Below are 20,312 nucleotides of genomic sequence, written 5' to 3'. Positions count from 1 at the left end.
AAACTCCACCCCACAGAGCACAAACTTCCTAAAGTAGGGGCTGGATGAGTTCAGGACCCGTAACCTTTGCAGTATCCCTGTAAAACTACAGAATCCTGTAAAAGGCCCTGGTGCAGCGAGGCAGTGCTGCTCATGGCCTCCCCCTCACCCCAGGTCCCAGCAGATCAAGCAGAGTCAGTTTGGCTCCTGCACAGCCACAGCAGATGATGCTAATCAGAGAGTGCAGGACTCTTGGCAGGCCTGGCTACAGCTTTGGCTCAAAAACTAGTCCATGTTTTTCAATAAAGTACTTGCAACTGTAAAAGAGACAAAACTCAGACCAAATCCTCACGGCAAGACTTGTGTGTGGCAAGAATCCAAAGGAGAGGAAAAAAAAGAAAAGAAAAAAAGGAATCACAACATCTCTCATATTAACAGAGAGGAGGAAAAAAAGGACACAGTGACCCAAAAATCAGTATGACTCAAGGGTCTGGGAGATTGAGCAGAAYGTGGGTGCTAACAAGCATTGCCYRATCCACCAYGGAGACAACAARAAGAGTAACACTGTACAACTCAATTTTTCGCAATATTGATATGGCATGGTGATTTTTAGACCAGATCAGCAAGTCCTACTATTTAATAGCTACTGCATGTCAACTAGCCTTCAAAACAACACCAAATCACAGTCTACACATTATATAAAGTGACACTACCCATTGACTCATAAAGAGAAGAAACAAAACCAGAAGGCYCTGGATGGCTGCAACACAGGCAGTGCCTTTTCAACAGGAAAAGTCTGTTCCACCAGMCCCAGAAATTTATAAGGAGTCCATTTCACTATTATTTAGCATGCACCTCACCACASAACACAATTAACAAGATAAAAATCCTACTTCCTTGAATGAATAAAGATGGCAAGTCCTCCTAACTTACAAGCTTGATGGATCCATCTCCTGCCAGAGTCAGAACATGATCTGGTTTCCCYTACACCAGAGAGGTCAAGATGTGCTACAAGCTATTTACAGCCCTGTGAAGAGCACACCATGGTTAAAGCAACTACAGAACAGGCTGTTTCATCTACAAAGGAAAAGCTCTCTAGCATGATCAGGTCACCACTGAACTATTATATCCATTATATTCCCTGACACAACACCCTGGAGGGTGTGGGGAGCAGAGCAGGGGTACAAAGCAATGCAGGACAGGGATGGGCAAAAAAGAGTCAGATGAGGGGTAAAGAACAAGTTATAATCAGAAGTTTATCATATACAMAGATTTAAAATCTCATCATACTAAATAATTCACATATTCATTTATAGGCAAACTTTTCAACYTTTAGCTGATGGGCAAGAACACCTTTACAAAATATTAAGACACCTCCAGCAAAATCTTCCAATGTAATGGGCAAGAGTTATTTTACAGAGACATCAAGGCAGGACAGTTCAGTGACTCAGCCAAAAGCAATGTTTGAATTCACTGCAGAATGCAGGGGGCTCGTGTCCAGCTACTATTAAAAACAATCCCTAAAATGGTATTTAATGAGCTAAGAAAATTATGAACAAAAACCCACTTATCTAAACACAAGACCTTACAGAGAGAAAAGTCTCCCAGGAGAAGYACATCTCATGATGTTAAGAGGTTGCAACAAGACCTTTCAGATTCTTACACTGAGGTTTCTTAAATACTTTCCATATTAATCAAGGTGAAGCAACAGTGTCTTCCGAAGAGAATCATATTTATCCATCAATAGAAATAGCTGCTACCCAGCAGTTTGAGCTGTAGTGAAACTAAGCTCTGTGTTGATGTTACCTTTACCCAAAAGGCTCAGACAATAGGTACAGCCATATTAAAGAATTTGTTTTAATCTGAAAAACAAGCAGGGCTGTGATTACAACTTGAGCTGACAGCTAAATTGCTGTCTCTGAAGTGCCAGTCAACTCTTAGCTGTCACTAAGATATCTGAATTTCATATAATCTGTGCTACAGCTGGAGATGCAACCTGTGGCACTGGTGAAGGCCAAAGCCCAAACCCCACTGTGCAATGCCATCTCTGCTCTGCTTTGGAAACTGCTCTCACACAGCACAAAACCAACACAACCTGCTGGATGACAGAGAGCTCCATGCAAWGACAGGAGCTCAGCATGCCCATATCATACATCTCTGGGAACATGCTGCATGAGAACAGAGCACAGAACCTTTAGAAGAGGCCAGCCCAGCTCCGAAAGAAATATGGCACAGAAATCAGGGTTAGAAAAGCGCATGACAGCCATAACCCCTGTAAGTCAGAACCACTTACCCAGACTGAGATTTGAGCACTTAATGGCCAGTGGAAACGCTTTCTTTGGTTATTTTCCCAGGCCACGATTACTGTCCTTAAACACTGATTCATGGTTTTGTTCAGCTTTAATGGCAAAACACTTTCCCAACTACTCCAGGGTGAGGCACGGCTGCTGAGAGCTCAGCTGGAGCCTCAGTCTGCTTCCTCCAGTCAAACCTGAAGTCTGGGAGCCCAAAGTCAGTCTAATTGAACAGACCAAAGGGAAAAAAAACGAAAAAAGAAAGCCAACACTTCCCTAAAAACCCAACCAAATGGCTGGCAGCAGTTTTTCTGGCTGCAGACAGAACAATCATCACAATCGATACAAGCGAACACATGAACTGAAGTCAGTCAGAAAGGGAAAAYGGCAGGAACTTTTACTTTATACAATCCTAGTTTTCATATACACAGCCATAAATAAAACATGATATGAAATTTAACTTTAATTTAAAAGGTTATTCATCTCAATTGCGTGGTTCAGGAGCTGGTTTTGTTACTCTTCAGCTCTGAACACACCTGACAGCATCAAGTCTGACCTATTTGCAGACCTGTTTGCTCTGGTGTCACCCCYCAGCATGTATCATGAAGAACTGAGACATCTGTCCAACCCCCCCCTGCTCCACTAACTCAGCCAGTATCAGCCCTGAGCAGAGGCTCATACTCTAAAACACATCCCACCCAACCAAGGGTGTCAGTTCTGTGCCCGATAAGCTCCTTTAGGGACAACACCCCAAATGTGCAGAGCATGGGAGTGTGTGGGGATGGCACTTTGGCAGCCACCATAGTATTASAGTGGCTGATGTTAATTCAGGTTATTCAAAAAATAACAAAAACTCATCTAAAATATCAAATCACTCAATGTGTCATTTATAACAAAACCGTCATCACCATCCTTGTACACAAATTCAGACCACAACCTTCCCTCCTACACCACAAGGCACCCACACATAGTACACCCAGTTAATTCTTTTCATCACACCAGCAAGTTTGAACTTTGGATGTCTATGAAATTAAAATCTTTCAAATCCAAACTTTGTCAGAAATCCCTTTAATCATTTCTGAAAAAAAAAATGAGGAAGGAGAAATAAAGAACTTCCAGTTCTTTCAGGGGACAAAGACAGGATGTGAATGAATGCACARCACATGCAACAAATCTGCTGCAATATTCAAGCTGGAATTTTCATACTGGAGAGTTCAGGTGAACTGAGTCCAGTTTCAAGCTGGAAAGTTCAGGTGAATTCAGCACATAAACTGAAAAAACTGACTGAAAAAGAGAAAGCTGACATGGGATGAGAAGACAACCGAGCCATTCAGTGGAGCTCAGCTGAAGCTGATGGGCAGTGGACAAGTCAACCACAAACTACAAAGATTCCCAAAGACACAAAGAATTTTTTTTAAATAAAGATCATATAATTTTGAGAATTCTAAAATTTCAGATTTTAAAAATTTTGTGGTTTTAAATTTTAATTTTTAGAAGGTGTTCAACTGATCTGCAGACTAGAAGCTGGAAGAAAAAGATGAGAGTAAGTTAAGAAAGGCCAGAGGAATTCAGATTCTTCAACAAAAGATGCAGCAGGGCATTAAAATATAGGCAGAATACATGTGCACATAGAATTTGGAACGAAGATGGAAAAAGAAACAATATAATGAGTTGTGTAYGCCCAGGATAAACAAAAATTAAGTGCTCCTCAGATTACTTTCCTGTGATGGTATTTTACATTCAATGAACACGAGATTGATTCCATATGGAAAAAAAATCTTAACACTAAAAATACATGAAAGTTAAAGCTCAAAGGAATTCTTTTGTTTCATTAGAAGAAGCCCAAATTTCTTATTAATTTCTTTAGTATGAACTTAATTTTGACTTATACAGAAAAAAAAAATAAAGCTTTCCAGTATGCCTGGAAAGATGSCTCTTTGTAAAAACATCTCCATGATCAGGATAACTGTCAATTGGAGGAAAATTTAATTGAGGTTTTCAACACATATCAAAAATAATCTCTGACCATCGTTATCCATGTGTTTCGAGAATGAAGTTTCCCTAAGGAGCTGTTTCAACCTGTACTACCTGTGTGATGAATCAGGCAAGTGGACAGATCCAAGTTAATAACAACCCCAAAATCAAGCAGAGCCCCCCACCCACTATTATTAACCCAATTACATGACCCATTTCACATGCAGCCCTACAAACTGGTTTGATAGGATAAATTAGAGGGTACCAGAAGCATAAGCAATTTTGTGGACAGGAACTGGCACAGCCAGCTGAAGGACTCACTGCATGYGTAACTAACACTGGAGATGTTTCTACAAATAGTTTTGGGGGAATATACATTTATTTATTTAAAAACCCAATATCAATCCTAATGTGACACATAAAAACTATTTACCATACTTTATGCAGGTACTAAGTAAGTGATTTATCTAATTCCTTACCAACATGAGGATTTCAGTATTATTCAATCTGGATTGTACCTACAGCACAAATAAAATAAAATTCCTGACAAGCCAGATCTCCTCCTGGCTAGCAAGGGAAGGGTTTAAACACGGAATGGCAAGCAGAGATGAGTTATACACTAACTTTTGAATAAAGAACTCTATCAGGACACGACATAGACAGGATTGCTATTACTGGTCTAGTAGAAGTGACATTAACAGATCCAAATTGCCATAAAAATATTACATCAAGCATACAAGTAAAAGGATAAAATCAAGTGTACTCAGACTTCTGAAAAATCACAAGGCTTCCATCAGCCATTCTTGAATGTTACATCTGAGTGATACTGGTGAGAGAGGTAAGAAGTGTGGGCACCATTGTCCAAGGCTTTGCTCCAACACCGTGTGGAAATCCCACATGCCATTTTGGACAACTGTTTTTAGGGATAGCTCTGAAAGAKTTTTGCAGCAGGACAAACACCATAAGGTATTATAAGACAGAGCTTCATCAGCTGCATAAATAAATAAACTTAATAGAAATTACTTCTAAAGACAGAAAACCAAGCAGTGTGTCCAAGCTGCTAATGTAGCCAAGAGGCTCTGAAAGCCTCAGACTGAACCATTGTTTGTTTGCCACATACTGTTCATGTATTTAATCCCACACTTCAGGGTTTTGCTGATTGTTCTGGAAGCCAAAGGCTTCTTTTCCCAGGTAGCCACGTAGCTTCTTCCCCTCCTGTTTCTGCTGAAGCCTTAAGAATTGTGAAAGCTTGGCAACGATTTTTCTTCGCCCTTGTTTGCAAGATGGGRTAAGAGCCACTTCCTGGACTTGCTCTGAATTTTAATGTTTTCTTTTACTATAAAAAGTAAGATACTGGTGCTTGTGATACATCCAGTGATTAAATGTTCAGAAAACATCTACAAGAATTGTTGTAAATCAAGAAAACCTGACAAACAGGGAAGGGTGAAGAGCCAGGGATGTTTGATCTGGAGAGAAGACCACAAAGCAGTGACTGAGGTTTTCATGTATGGACTTAGAAAGAGGAAGGAAATTAATTATTTTCCACCTCCACGTGATCCAAGAATAGACTTAGACTACATGGGATATTCAGCTTTGTCATCAGGAAAAGTTTCCARCACAAGGACAGCGTTGGAAGAAGTTGCCAGAAAAATAATGAAAGACTGGTTTAGACACACACCTGTTAKGCAGGACTGATGCATAATTGAATTCACTTCAGATCAGATGATTTGGTGAGGTCTCATCTTCTATAATTATTWCATTTACCACTAGGACTGAGTCCTTTAACAAAGGTTCTTTGTTTGCCAGTGGAGTCAGAGAAAGTGACAAACCAAAGCATAAACTGAAAACTTGAACACATTTGAAGCACAAAGATTCCCTRACAATCACAGAAAACAAAAGAAACGTGAAAAAGAAGTAAAATCCCACACCTAAACCAAACCAAAACTGGCTAGAAGGAACATCTGGAAGTCTTTAGCCAAACTTCCCACTTGTAGGAGGATTAACTTCAGAGTTCGATGAGGCTGCCCAGAGCCTTGTTGAACTGAGGTTTGAAAACCTAAATACAGAGCCTCTGATGAGGAATAATATCTTCCCATAAGAGTTTTATTTGTGCAGGACCAGGAGCTGGACTTGATGAACCTTGTGAGTCCCTTCCAACTTGGGACATTCTATGATTTTAAGATACGCAGGGCTCATTTTTATATCATCTTCATGTCTACATAAATGGGTTGCTCACAAGGACCTTTTGCTKAACAAAGACTCAGGACACCTGGACAAACTGTTTCTGTTTTTGCTGACCTGGCTTACAGCACTACAGTCCCCAGAAGCCAAACCCCACTAGGGAGCATGTTTCTGCTCCAAATTCTYTTGATTTATCTGGCTGCACACTAATTCAAGTSGATAAAGCATTCTTGAGTTTGAAAGTTTGTTCTTCTAACAGAGGGTTTGGAGCAGGCAGATAGTGAAYAAGTCAAGCAGTATCTTTTTGCTTGAAAAGCAAGCTGGAAACATTACCAAAGTTTCTGAAACCCAAAGAATGGTGACTGAAAGCTGGCACTCCCTTCAGCATGTACAATGCTGCATAGCAGGGCAAGTCATTTATTAACCAGAGGGTGTTTAAAGTCTCTAAAAGTGATTGGTCAGATCCTATCTATGCTGTTTAAGAAACTGAAGCAGGGTATGCCTAAGGGTGTGGTTTCACAACATTTTAGGCTGAATTAAGACCTTGCTGCTCCCTCAGAGATTCATCCTTCCTCCCTTCTCTGCCTGGCTCTATATTCCTGCTGGATTACCCTCAAACAGTTCAAAAAAATAAAATATTAATTTCAACAGTATGAGGGACTTGAACCAATACAGAACAGCACATGCAGGGGAGAATCATTTCCAGCATGCACAYCTCATCCATGTTAAAGATAGGACACTTCTCCATTTTATGAAGGTTTGGAGAAACCTTCAGCAAACCACCAATGCATTTTCAGCTGGGTTCATAAAAACTTACTAGACTGTGGCTAAGTAATAACAATAAAAAAAAATTAAAAGGACTTTGAGGCTTGTACATGCAGGATGCACAAGTCAGAACACTGCTTCACGAGTCCTGAAGGAACCAGCCCACCACAACCCCAACACAGCAGAGAAGCACCCAGGTTTCTGCCTGGCCTGAAAGCTGGCCTGGCCAAGGAGGTGCAACTGCCAGAGCCAAAAGCTTGCACCAGGAAAGAAAAGGAACTGTGCAGATGGGGTGGGGAGGAGGGAAGGGTCAGGTTTCTCTCCTTTGATGACACTGAGTTCTGCTGCAACATGTAATTTCATCCTCAAATACCAAAATGCTGAGCACACGTGAAAAAAAGTTGTATCTGGGGAAGGGAGTGAGCAGACATTTCAATAAAAGCCACTAGTTGAAAGCAGAATACTTATTAAGTAAATRCTCTTAATGTTTAAAAAAAATCAAGATATGTCACGATCACAAAAGTTGGTAATTAATAATAATCCCACAATCATTTCAGATCTGCTGACTGAATTTCAAAGCACAGCACAAAGAAACCCTGAGTTGAACATGGATGGGGAACTCTCCAATGAAAAGCAGTCTCTATTCCCAATGAAGAGAGGGATAGTTAAGGGAACTCAGCTCATGCTGCTCCAATCACACTTATAACCTTCAGAGAAAGCTCAGCACAACCCCCACCAGCACCCAGCTGGGCTGAAGCCAAAATAAATTTGGCATTAAGCACAAATGCCMTGACTTGGAACTGGATATGGCCAAAGTGTTTCCTTGTGGGGGGAAAAGGAGTCTGAGACAGAACCCAGCAGCAAGATTGTCCTTTGAATTGGGACTGCCAGGGTGCCAAGGATCCCCAGTGAAACTGGGAACAAGAAAGGACCAACTTTGGCTCCCAAATCAAGCTTTGGGCTCCCAAYCATCACATGTAATGGTTACACATTGCCCTGGTAGCACACCAAGTGAAAATCGATCTGTTAAAGCAGAAGTGACTTAGAAATGGTCTAAGGAGAAACCCTGGCAGGGTTTCAGGTCACAAAAAGTTAAAATTACACTTTGACGCGAAGCCAAGTCAAGACTCCAAAGTCTGTCACTTCTTTGTGAGCTCTCACTTACTCTGTGCTGTGAAGGACCTGATAACAGTTAAGCCTGGAAATATGTTTCTCACTTCAGTTACTTAAACAATATACTAAAAAAAAAATCAGAATCATTCTCCAAAAGCCAAGAAGATAATTATAGAGCTGTAATACAGAGCCATGCATTTAATCTTACACAGATGATGGGAGAGCRACATAACTATGACCACAGAATGACTCTTGGCAGCATAATCTKCATGTGATCAAACAAACAACAGGTTCATAGGATCAAATTTGTACAATTCATTGCTAAACAAGCACTATCTCAAGTCTCAAGTTCACTTTATGCTTTATTTCACTGAGAGAAATGAATTCCATGTTCATCACATGCACTCTAGAAATAATAGAGATATACAGGCACTTTGACTCAAACTAACCACAAAATGCTGGCCATGAACTTCCTGGGTTYTAAAGACATTTATCAGAAGTGATTTGGGAAATTTTTAGTCACCAAGAGAAAAACAAAAGAAGTTACATTGGCTGTTCAATTTCARGCCAGCACATCTAAGACATTTAGTACACACCATCTCAGGTTAGCATTGAMCYATGCTGTGTGTGTACCTGTKTTATAGCCCCAGGATAATCCTAAATTAACCATAACCCAACCAACTGTCTGCAGGCCAAGTCTAGAAGACATTCCTCCCCATCTTTCCATCCCACATGACAGAGAATCATTTCTTGAACAGAACAGGCTCCCTAACAGCCAAACACCCCCTTTTCCAAGTACTTCAACCCTGGGAAGAGATGATGGGACTAGATTCATACTTTGCCTTGTACATGGCACACAACACATTTGGATCAGGAGACTGGGGGGAGAGAAGGTGCAGAGAGAGTAGGACTGACTGGTGCAGATGTAATAACAATTACTAACAAATACAGTTTGYAGTAAGATGCAAATTCTTTAAAGCACAGGTGTTGCTGAAACCATTCACCACAASACAGTTGTCAGATCCTTTTGTAGGACATTCACAAAACATTCTCCTTTGGAGATACCAAGATCCATAATAASGGTTCAACATGGATTTCATCTTTAAAACAATTTCATCAGAAGAAATGCCCCAGGCCAAAAAAAAGCCCCTACCACCAGGAACCAGCAGTCATTCATTTTGGCATTTGAAGAACATTTACTTTCTACCAAATACAAACTTCAAATTTCAARCCCAGTTGAAAGAATTTCTGKCACAGAAGTCATTATGTCAAGACATATCTAGAAATTGTTATTTTACTCAATAAATTGGATATTGTTGAAGAAGTGCTACCAATTATTTATTTCTAAAAAGAAGCCACTTAACCAACTTAAAGGCAAACCTAAAAACACACATTTCAAACAAAAGAAGCAACAATATTCACTGGAAATACCACTCTATCATATTTTTGTAGTTTCYCAGTGGGAAGAGGGAAAGAAGAGAGACAACACAACAGGCCAATTATCCTGTCATTTYCAGATTCTTTCATGTAAATTCATCAAGTGGAATATACAGATTAAATGCAAAATGACTTTCCTCTTTAMTTCTCAGACGCAAAGAASAGTTTGCCTGTCTGAAASCTCATCATCTTGCCCATTACTCATTAGTTCAATATTAATTKCTATTATCTGCTAAAATCATCACGGCTGCATTAACACCAATAATTAAATTTAAGATAACACTCAATAATTTGTAACTTCCAGATATAAGACAATTACAGTAATGCAATTTTATTAATAGAAACACATATGCACTAATTCATATACATAAAGAAAAATGTTTATTCAAAACAAACCTTAATAGTGACTTACCAGGAAGCCTGTTCATGTTGACTCCTTGAGCAGAAAGTCCTATTCCCATGTACCTTCAAAAAAACCAAACAAAATATCAGTCAATCAAAGAATGGTCAAGGCAAAAGACTCCCTGCAGCAGAAATATAGCACTAAAATAAATCCAACCCACACACAAATTATTTAAGAGTGACAAAATAACTAAAGATTTTCCATTACTCATGTCTTTTTTTGAATCCAAGGTAAAATGTCAGTCTTCTTTAGAAACTGACAGTTTTCCAATGTATACCTACAGCTACTCTTAAGCTCCTAATTGGTAAGGAAAGGATTGGAAAACAATCAGCAATTTAATTTCCAGTTCGGTATTTGCGAAATATTTTTACCCATATATCAGAAAAAAATTATTTATATAGGTGATTAACAAGACAGTAAAAAAACACCTAAGTGCAGGTACAGTATATGAGAACAGACATCTGTCTGGACTAATGTACTGGCTCCAAAAATAGCTGATAGTGGATGCACAGGACACAGCTAACAGTTATACTTCCCAAGAACACTCTTCCATTGTTCAGCATGTATTTTACACAATCTCACTTTCTGAGCCTTTGGAAGCTCTTTGAAAAGACATCATCCTATAGTTCTCCCATTCAATTCCTGCCCAGCAATTTCTTGCATTTTTTAAATTAGAAGAGAGAGAAAAAGCATTTCCCAGGCAACTTTGCTAAGGATTTTAAGGTTCTGATTCATACCCCACCCCACAAAGGTCTCTTCTAAGGTTGGGTAATCATAGTCTTACTCAGCTGTTCTTATGGAAGCTCATCACTACCTCAATGCTCCTGCTACACTTCCAGTTCTGTAACTTCTTGGAGAAGCAGGGAATAATCAGAACCACCAGCATCACACAACACAAGCCCATGGTGATTATTACAGATAACAGTGTAACAGTGTTCTGTTTTGGCTTCTATTCCTCCCCCTCTTGATCTCTATTATTCCGTTTATTTTTTGACTGCAGATGAGAACTGAACTCATTTTTCTATGCAATTGGGACACAACTTGACCCTACATTCTAAGAGGCAGCTCAAAGACCATTTTTTGCATTAAGTGTGAATTGTTTATTCTGCCTTCATGAGAACCATTTTGCAMCTATCCAGCAGGACAGTAAGGCAAAGCCAGCCTTCACAAAGCCTCCTCTTCCTCACTTCCTACTTCTGTACATTCCTATTTTGTGTCTTTATGAATTTGCATGGTCTGTAATTCTCTTAATATCCCCTGAAAGCATAGCTGCCCTGCTCMTCTTGTTTCAACACAATTCCATATTTTTTGGTTACTGAACTTTGAAATTAACAGTCGCAGTTGGGCTCTTGTTCATGTAAAGATAAGAATCCAAACAGGCTACAGTCAATGTCCTGCTATTCTTTCACTGTATGACAGAAAATAYATGTTCTTTAATTCAGTTTTCTTCCTGTGGCTTCCTTGGCCATCTGCTCCATGAAACATTAACCATGGATGAAAAAACCATTTCAGAATTTCACTCCAAAGTTACACTCTTCAACTTATGTGTGTTATTAGCTATTCTTAAACAAGCTTCTTCAAATTATAAGGTTTGTTATCTGGCTTTTTTGTTGCTGGKTGGAGGGGTTTTTGGATGAACACAGAAGTGGCAGGGTCTGAGGGCCTTTTACAGCACTCTTCAAACAACACCAAACATGAGTGATTATGGTCAATGCAGCAGAGCAACTTCTAAACACACCTTTCCTATAAACATTTCCTGCACTGCTCAGAGCACGAGTCAGAAGTTACATCCTCATGAGTTCCCTGACTCACAAGAGCCTCTCCAAWACAGGCATTTATGGCATCTAAAAATTCAGCCTCACAGTGTCATCTGACATAGATGCATCAGTAATAAACAGCATTTTGGGAATATGTTTACAATCTCCCAGGTACAATATGGAAGACTTTCCCCTATATCTGCAGGGAGTCCTCCAGCTCTTCCCTGCCACCTTCTTAGTGCACTGGCAGGTAAGAGAGTTCTTGTTCATTTGCCATATTCCTACTGAGTCTGGAATCTTCTGCTGCTACACAGATTTCCTTACTCCATGGTGGGTTTTGCCATGTGCTTTTTTCCACCTAKGTGTGCAATCAGCCAGGATCCCAGCCCACAGCCACAACTGCACTCTGGTCCATAAGGGCAGTAGCAAGTGTCACCTCTGCCTCCTGTTCAGGCCTCAAGGGAGCTGTGATTCAAAGTATAAAACTGCTTCAACTCAGTGTGAAGGCACCATCTAAGCCTGAAGCAGTAACACCAAAGAACTCCTCCTGACACTGACAGGTCTGAAACCCTTAGCAAAAACTCATCCAGGAGCAGACCATTCTCCTTCTCCAGCAGAACCATCCCCACCAACTTCACCAGGTCACATCACCAAGCTCCAGACTCCTCCGTTTGTTGGCTGTGACAAATTTTGTTCAAAGAGCAGGACGTGCCTCTTGGCACAGAATGTTTCTTGTGTCCTGATCAATTTGGCTCAGCTGAAGGTAAAACACCGTAGAACTGTGGCCACTTTGTCATGTGGTGGTGTCAGATTCCTYCCTTTCAGTATCACACAGCACAGCTCTGCTGGCACAGGGCCACGGGGCAGCTCCATCCCTCCTTAATGCCTGAGGGTGCTTGTCTGCTCCTCTGCCTCTCCATCTGCTGCTGTTGACATTAACAGWCCTGGAACTGAACAGAGGACACCTCTGCACACAGCCTTGGCACAGCTTCACCACAATCCCAGCTGCAGCACTTCCATGGGTGCCCTTTGTCCCCATCCCCTGCTGGGTCATTGCACTGTATTGCATCATAAGGGTGGTAACACCAAGGAAAACATTAGAAATCAGAGGAAATAACCTAATTGTTGAACGCAGATAAAATAGGTCATCACCCTCTTCAGCTTATCCTGCTTAAYTTTATTATTTTCTATGCAGATTCATCCCCCCTCTGCTGTGTAAGCAGCAAATCCGATGGACATAACCAAGGACAAAACTCATACAATAGTATCTTTCCMTTTTCAGACAACATAGGTTTAAATTAAGACTGGAAGCTTATATTTTTATAGAAAGTAAGCACTACAACTCCACAAATTCTAAATTTAAGATTACACTTTAATCTAGATACACAACACCATGGAAATGTCGCTAAAAAAAAAGGAACATGACCACAAGCCTTCCTGGTTCACAATTTTTTGCTTTTCAACTTTTGCTCCCATTTAAAGCTMAAGACAAACTTCAAAAATAAGACCATAATGGCTGTAGAACTGTATACAGAATTTGCAGACAACCTAAAATAAAAACAGACTCCCTCATCATGCTGAGTTTCAACTCCGCAGCCCACAGCTTATATCCAAAACTTCAAATTGTCACAGACTTGACTGCTGYGTTTTGTTTTAGAAAGTGCTACTTTGCTTTTTCCATCTACCAATTTATGTACCAAGAAGTAATGGATGAAACTAGCTGTAAGATCTATTAAGCCTCAGACAAAAAAAAAATCACTCTATTCTCTTGAAAATTGGGAAGAAAAAAAATTAATCTTCAACTCCACCACCCCCAAAGGCACCAGATGCTTTCTGAACTTTTTTGKGCAGAATAGCTTCTCACTTCCTCGATTCCAAATGCTCCAAACCAGTTTTGTGTATGCAACAAATTCAATACTAGTTAAACAGTACTTGTGGGCATCATCAAGAGCAAACTACTGCCATTTTTTTTTTTATGAATCGATAATAATATTCAGTATTGTTCAACATAGATCTCTATGGACTGCCTGCCTGTATGACCCCTGGTGTTGGACCACAATGGTGTGGACACACTACCTACRGGGTGTCCCTTAACTGGAATCCCCTTTTGTGAGATTCAAAGAGCCTTTTAAAAAAAGGATGCACAGGAATGCAAGCACCCAGTCTCAAACAAGAAAATAATTATTTAGGGTGTAATAATACACTTATATCSAWTGTCCATCATAGGTAAGATGGAAAGCTAAGCAAMAGTRACCTCCAAAACCAYCTTCTCAGCAGTRAACACTGAATACTTRGAACTGCCCCCCACACCTAATGTGAAGCTTTAAAAACACTGCATCAGTAGACCAGTTCCAAATAGAGCAGCCTGACAAAAATAAACKCAGACACATGCTGGTGATTCAGTCAGAACAGTCTTGTTTCCACTCACCAGCAGCCTTGGCAGTTACCATAGCACCAAATTCTTCCAAACTCCTACTTCACCTCAGCCCTGCCCAGTCAGTACTGGTTGCTTTAGAAAGTGTGMCTGAATCAGCCACACTTAACCACCAGCCCCAACATCAGCTCTGTTTTATCCCCACCCTGGCTCTCCTTGGCCACAGCAGAAGAATGAAGGACCTTGGTAACAGCTCTCATGCCAGAAGATGTTGGCTCCACACAGGACTAGCAGGATTGCCAGGATTTTTCCCTTAGATCTTATAGCACTGTGACTGTGCTAAGATTAAGCTCAAAGAGACAAAGGTTTTTGRGTYCCTTCCCYAGTTCCCAAGTACTTCAGCAGTAAACACCAACATGTAGTTACCCCAGGACAGTGRCATCTAAACAGGACAGTGTTCACTTCATGCTCTTAAGACAATCTGTGTGGTGGACTAGGCAGTGCAGATGTTTTCAAAGCTGCATTTTCAATCTCTCAATTTTTTACAAATACGGGGTTTTTTTTGTTTCGCCCAATAAAAGAGTCTTCCTTGGAAAAGAGGTGGAATGCCAAAATGATGACTATACTTATAAATAAAAACTTAACTCTTAAAGATAAAAAAATATCTCAAATGCACTGACTCGGGAAGAATTATATATTGTCACTGGGGAGAAAAGTTATTTCATAGGAGTGACAACATTTGATTGACCTAAACTGAAACAAAGAGATCCCTTAATGAGGCTGTTCTAAGCATTACAGAGTCACAGAAGTAGAGGAGACACTGATGGCTGTGTTTAGTTTGTCCCAGAAGGGGAATCCACCCATATGAGAAGCAATTCTTTGAGTMAAAAGATGTTTCTCCAGAACAAACATGATACCCAGAGAACCTGCCAAAAAGTCAATGTAAGAAAAGTTTTTCACCAAGTCTAAAGCTACTTTGTRTGAGCAACCCACAAAAATCCTTGTGAGCCCAGCAGAAAAATGTCAGAACAGACCTGCCCTTTGACAGTACGTAGCTAATGCTGAAATTCCAGGATGTGCATCTATTTGGCTTTTCCAGTGCAGGAATGAAGAACTCATTGAGCAGAACAGAGAAAAACGCAGCATCAGAACTCATGTATAGCTGCACTGTATTCTTCAGTTTCAAGAATCCCAGGAGCAAAGAACATCTCCCTGGAAAGCACCCTGCACTTGGGARGCATTGCTAGGTGCAAAATAAAGGCAGGGCAGAAGGAGGGAGAAAGATATTAGTCCTCAGTCATTGCTGGACCAGGGCAGTATACTTTTAACAAAAGGAGGTATTTCTTTACCCGAAAAGCTGCAAGACTTTCTCCAATTAACTTGGACTGAGYACTCATCTCAAACACTAGCTGACAATTAGCATGGCAGATTTATTAAKGCTTTGCCAGGAAAAGAAAGACAGTATGGTTTTCCCCTGTATTTACTGTTTAAGCTGTTCAGAGGTACCAAGTCAGGATGGTGAAACAGTCCCTGCCACTTTTCTTTCAACCCATCTGAAAGCTGGGGAAACAAAGGGGAGAAAAATGCACTGGTTTAGCATTGGTTGGGTAACAGCCATGAGCCCACAGCTCTTCTTTCCTGAGCCCATCCCATCCTGGCACAGTACAGGAGGCTGGAAAGAGACTGCCAACAGGCACCAAGGTCCAAACTTGAAGTGTTGAGACCAGAGAGGTTAAATAATTTGTTTTGTAGGCYGTGACTTTCAGTGAAGCAGTCTGATCAGTTGTGAACCAACACTAACACAACACAGAAATTCCTGGGATTGGCATTTTATTACGTGGCCCAGCAAAACCAAGCAATCCAGCTGAGCCACGAGTTAAACAATGGATGTTCCACTCTTCCACAGGTTTGTGTTTCAAAGGTTTCCTGTATCCTGCAGTTTTTTCTAATAACCACACCTACGTGGTAGGAATCCTGTCCTCCCAGCTATCACCAACCCCACTTGTTCAACATGTACAGTTAAATCTAAAATAAACAAGTTAAATTATTAAGTTAGAGGTGAATAATACACCACACTGGGGGCATTTCAGAGACTTTCAGTCTCTCCTTCAAAGCTCTGAACTATCATTCTTGTCTGAGGTGGGTCTTGACTTCATGCCAGGTTTAAAGAGTGGCTAGAAATGATAACCCTTATCAATTCACCACTTGAAACCACGTAGTCGCAGTTCTGGTGGGGGAAAGGGAACATTGTTTTAAGGCAGTGAAAAACAAGTTACATCTGTTTTTAAAAATTACCTATGTGATGTAAAATACTGCATTCCAACTGTCTCAATTCCTCAGTCTAACAACAAATGTTTTGGAACTACTTCATAATGGAATATAATCTCTAGAGTGGAAGTGGTTCTGGTTTTATTTGTGCAAATTGTGCTGTTCTGTGATGGTGCTTCAGAAATAGCATTGATGGGCTCCAGGAAGAATCCCAATTCCCCAAGCAGAGGTCAGTAAAGACAAATAATGCAAAGCTGAAAAGAAGTAGATAAAGGSAAGAAAATAAAATTTTTAAGGGCTCATTAGAAACAACTACAAGTATCCTGAGGCACAGAGGAGTCCACTGTACATCAGCCCTTAGAAAGGCAGAGAAGCCTTAAAAGCTGAAGACTGTGGAAGAAAAGGTGAGTGAGCAGGACAAAACTGAGAGGCAGCAATCTGGTAGCGTAACACATCTTCTCAGGGTGTTTATGAGTAATTGGTGACAAAATGACAGAGGAAGAATGAAAAGCTATTTTTGATAGACCAAGGTATCATATTCTCAGCTCCCTTCCAATTTTAGAATCACATTCAAGTGGTATCTGCCAGCTGTAAGAAGGGCCAAATCYATGCCTTGTCTGTGCTACCTTCAGGAAAGGACAGGACTGATGATGTAGATTAATAATGTTTGCAGGAATACTGAAAGATGGAAAATACAGAGATGAAGACTTGACTTGAGCACCATTTAAGAAAGAACAGGCACAATATGAGTACCACCAGGCTAAAATCACCACTAAAATCTGTCCAGAATAACCAGCTTCTCCATCTGCTACCCCAAGCACCACCATATCCAAGAGAACTCCAAACCCCGTGGTCAAATGCAAACAAAGGTGTCCCACCAATTTATTGCTTTTTTCACTCTTGGCAGCTGACTCCTTCTCCAAGTCAGCTGATATCCAACAAAGTTCACAYACAAACCATCTCAGTGGCAAATGGTGCCTAAAGTCTGGGAACAGCACAAAGCATTACTGATACTCATTCTCTGATTATTTATTCTGGTTACACCCAGYTGAATAAGTAGGATTTTTGTTCAGGTTGTCCTGCTGATTAGCAAACCTCACTTCCAAATGYACTGCTCATAGTCACTGAAAATATATTAGGGAAGTTAAACAGGTTTCCATGACTGAATGGACTTAAGATTGTTTGATTGCCAGTCTAAATAACAGAACATTTTTTCTGCCACGAACAAAGCCTAGAAAACAGTGAAGAAAGATGCTAGAGTTACCACAAATACCTAACAGAAAGGCATCCAAAAGAGGGCAAGTCATTTAAAGACTGTTTYATTCTGKTGAYTAATCTTGCATTTCAGTCCATCATAWCAGACAGTCAGCTTTAAAATGCAGCTCAAGCACCTATTTTTCCCATTTTAAAAACAGTGGGAACAGCTGAAATACAATACCCAAATCAGAAGAAAACACTCCACCACCAGCTAGCTGTCTTTTAARGGGTATTTTCACATCCTTATAGGCTAATTTGCTCTGTTTTAGGCTTGGATGGTAAAAATTCTCATGAAAGGGGGATCTGCCTGCTCATAATGAATTACAATAACGCTAATTAATGAAGTGACAGAAAGAAGTAGATGCAATATTTCCTAARATCTGGGAGTGTTTACACAATGTGGAAAACATATTGCAGAAAAAGCAACAGCAAAAGTTTTGAGAGATGTACTGATAAAATAAGAACACTTTCTCTTTAAACAGTGGCAGAGTCAGAGCTGGGGTGAGCACTGGGAAAGCACCACACACTGAACTCACAGATCTTTACACACTGACATCTCCACAACAAGGGACAAAGGCTTCATGTGGACCAGAGCATCAATACAAAGAATTTGTAAACAAGCAGGCAGATTGTGATGTGGAAACAGAGATCCAGTCTTATGCCACAGGTACAATGTAAATCCCATTGCTAGAAAAGCAATTWAAAAAATTAATCTGGTCACMGAATCTATATAACACAATTAACATAATTCAGCTTCAGTGGAGAGTTGAAGAAAAAGAGTCAAAGTTTCACAGTGGATGACAAATTCTTTAGCAGTTCATCATTTCAAGGCCTCTCAAGTGAAGGAAAAAGTTTATCCAACTTACACAATTTAATTACTAAACAGAATTCCTTAGATCTACAAGCTTGGAATATGTAAGTAATTAGTTCCCACTATTCCATGATTTGATTTAACTGCAACACACATACTCAGAAACAGCAGAGGAAGGGGGGACAAAAAATAATGAAATAAAAATAACCCCTTCCTGAAATTTTTCTTCTTTAGCGTACAAAATTTCACAAGCAACTGAACAAAAGAAACCTAACAAAAACAAAAATAATTATCCCAGTCTAAAATATAGGAAATCTCAGACTTCAGGCACATCTAAATGCACACACAGTAAGTGAAAAAGTCACCTATCATCATCACTGTCTCCATTTCATAGCCTTATTTCATAAATTATTTTAAATGATAAACTGATATTCAACTATTACAATGGATGGCCCATGATACTGCAATAAAACATTCAGTTTAAATTTCCACTTCATTGATAAAGAAAAGAATTAAAGAAGTTCTCAACTGCAAATCATGTACTCCAACCTCATGATTCCTTTCACTGAAAAGCTACTCTCAGTATTACTCCCTTTCAAGAGTTTAGCAGAACAATGACAAAAAAATAACAACTTGTATGAGGTGTCATCAACTGACGTGAAACCTCTGCAGAAAATGAGTCTCTAAACCAGACAGCACCAAGGTGCAGCTGGCAGCTGAGCAAGAAGGACTTGCTTGGGCAATCTGCAAATGGGAACAAGGCAGAAACTGTTTAGGCAATCTACTTGAGGGGGATTTATTTATGTGTTGGGTTGTTCAAATAAATCCAAACAGGCAGATCTACCTGCAAACAGAAAAAACAACCCCCTCTCTGTGCTGGTTTTGGATTCTTGGAAACCAGGATGGAAAAAAATAAAAAGGGCAGAGGAAATCAATTATTTACAGGCTTATCAGTGACAAATCAGGGATCACACGAGAAAGCCTCAGTTCCCATAGAATATCCCTCAGCCTTCCCTACAGCCACATCAGACAGGCAGGGCACTCCCAAGGTGTCTGAGCAYAAGCAGCCAATGCTGTCAGAGCACTCCACGGACAGGCCTCTGTCAGCATCTGGAACCCATTAGAGCACACGAGCAAAAGGCTTTTCACAGAGCCATCACACTCACCATATGCTGAGGAGAAATGGAAAGTTGGCAAGGAGAAACATAAGCAAGGAAAAGGGGCAGATGATTTGTTACTAATGTACAGACTGCAACCAACCAACACATCTGACCTTTATTTTTCTTTTTCAGTCAGAGAGAAACAAAGCTATTTTTAAGTCTGGCTTATGGTGCACTTGTGTATGAAAGCTAAAGGAAAGTTTAAAATAAACTATGGTATGGACTAAGCTCAATTAGCTCTTTAGCCACTCTCCTCAAAGAACTCTTTTCTCCCTCTTCCAGAAAGCTGCCCTCAACCTAAGCTAGTGCTGACCAACATCTGTGGACAACAGGCTGCACAGCTCAAAGCAACTGTGGAATGGTGTTGGAAGAAGGATACCAACATTCCCTCTGGCTGATGTCTTCCTAACATCCTTSTCCAGCCCTTCTGGGTCACCTCCTAACGCAGGAATCATTGAACAAATACTGATCCAGCAAAAATACTGTGAACACAATCGAGCTCACTACACAGTGAGTAGCACTCACTAGTGCTGGCTCAC

The 20,312-nt window shown here is 40.3% G+C and overlaps 1 protein-coding gene across 2 annotated transcripts in view; it reads right to left on the bottom strand.

The window, feature by feature from the left end:
- Positions 1–20,312, bottom strand: part of RANBP10 (RAN binding protein 10) — a 58,372-nt gene that overhangs the window by 32,107 nt on the left and 5,953 nt on the right. For both annotated transcript variants that reach the window (XM_057376393.1, XM_057376392.1), the window contains exon 3: positions 10,156–10,208. In XM_057376393.1, coding sequence (XP_057232376.1) covers positions 10,156–10,208 — 53 coding nt within the window. The remainder of the gene's footprint in view (positions 1–10,155; positions 10,209–20,312) is intronic.

The sequence above is a fragment of the Malurus melanocephalus genome, unplaced genomic scaffold, assembly GCF_030028575.1.
Source record: "Malurus melanocephalus ecotype Western Australia unplaced genomic scaffold, MMel_1.1 scaffold_278, whole genome shotgun sequence".
Taxonomy (NCBI): Eukaryota; Metazoa; Chordata; class Aves; order Passeriformes; family Maluridae; genus Malurus; species Malurus melanocephalus.
This window is presented reverse-complemented; position numbering and strand designations above follow the sequence as displayed.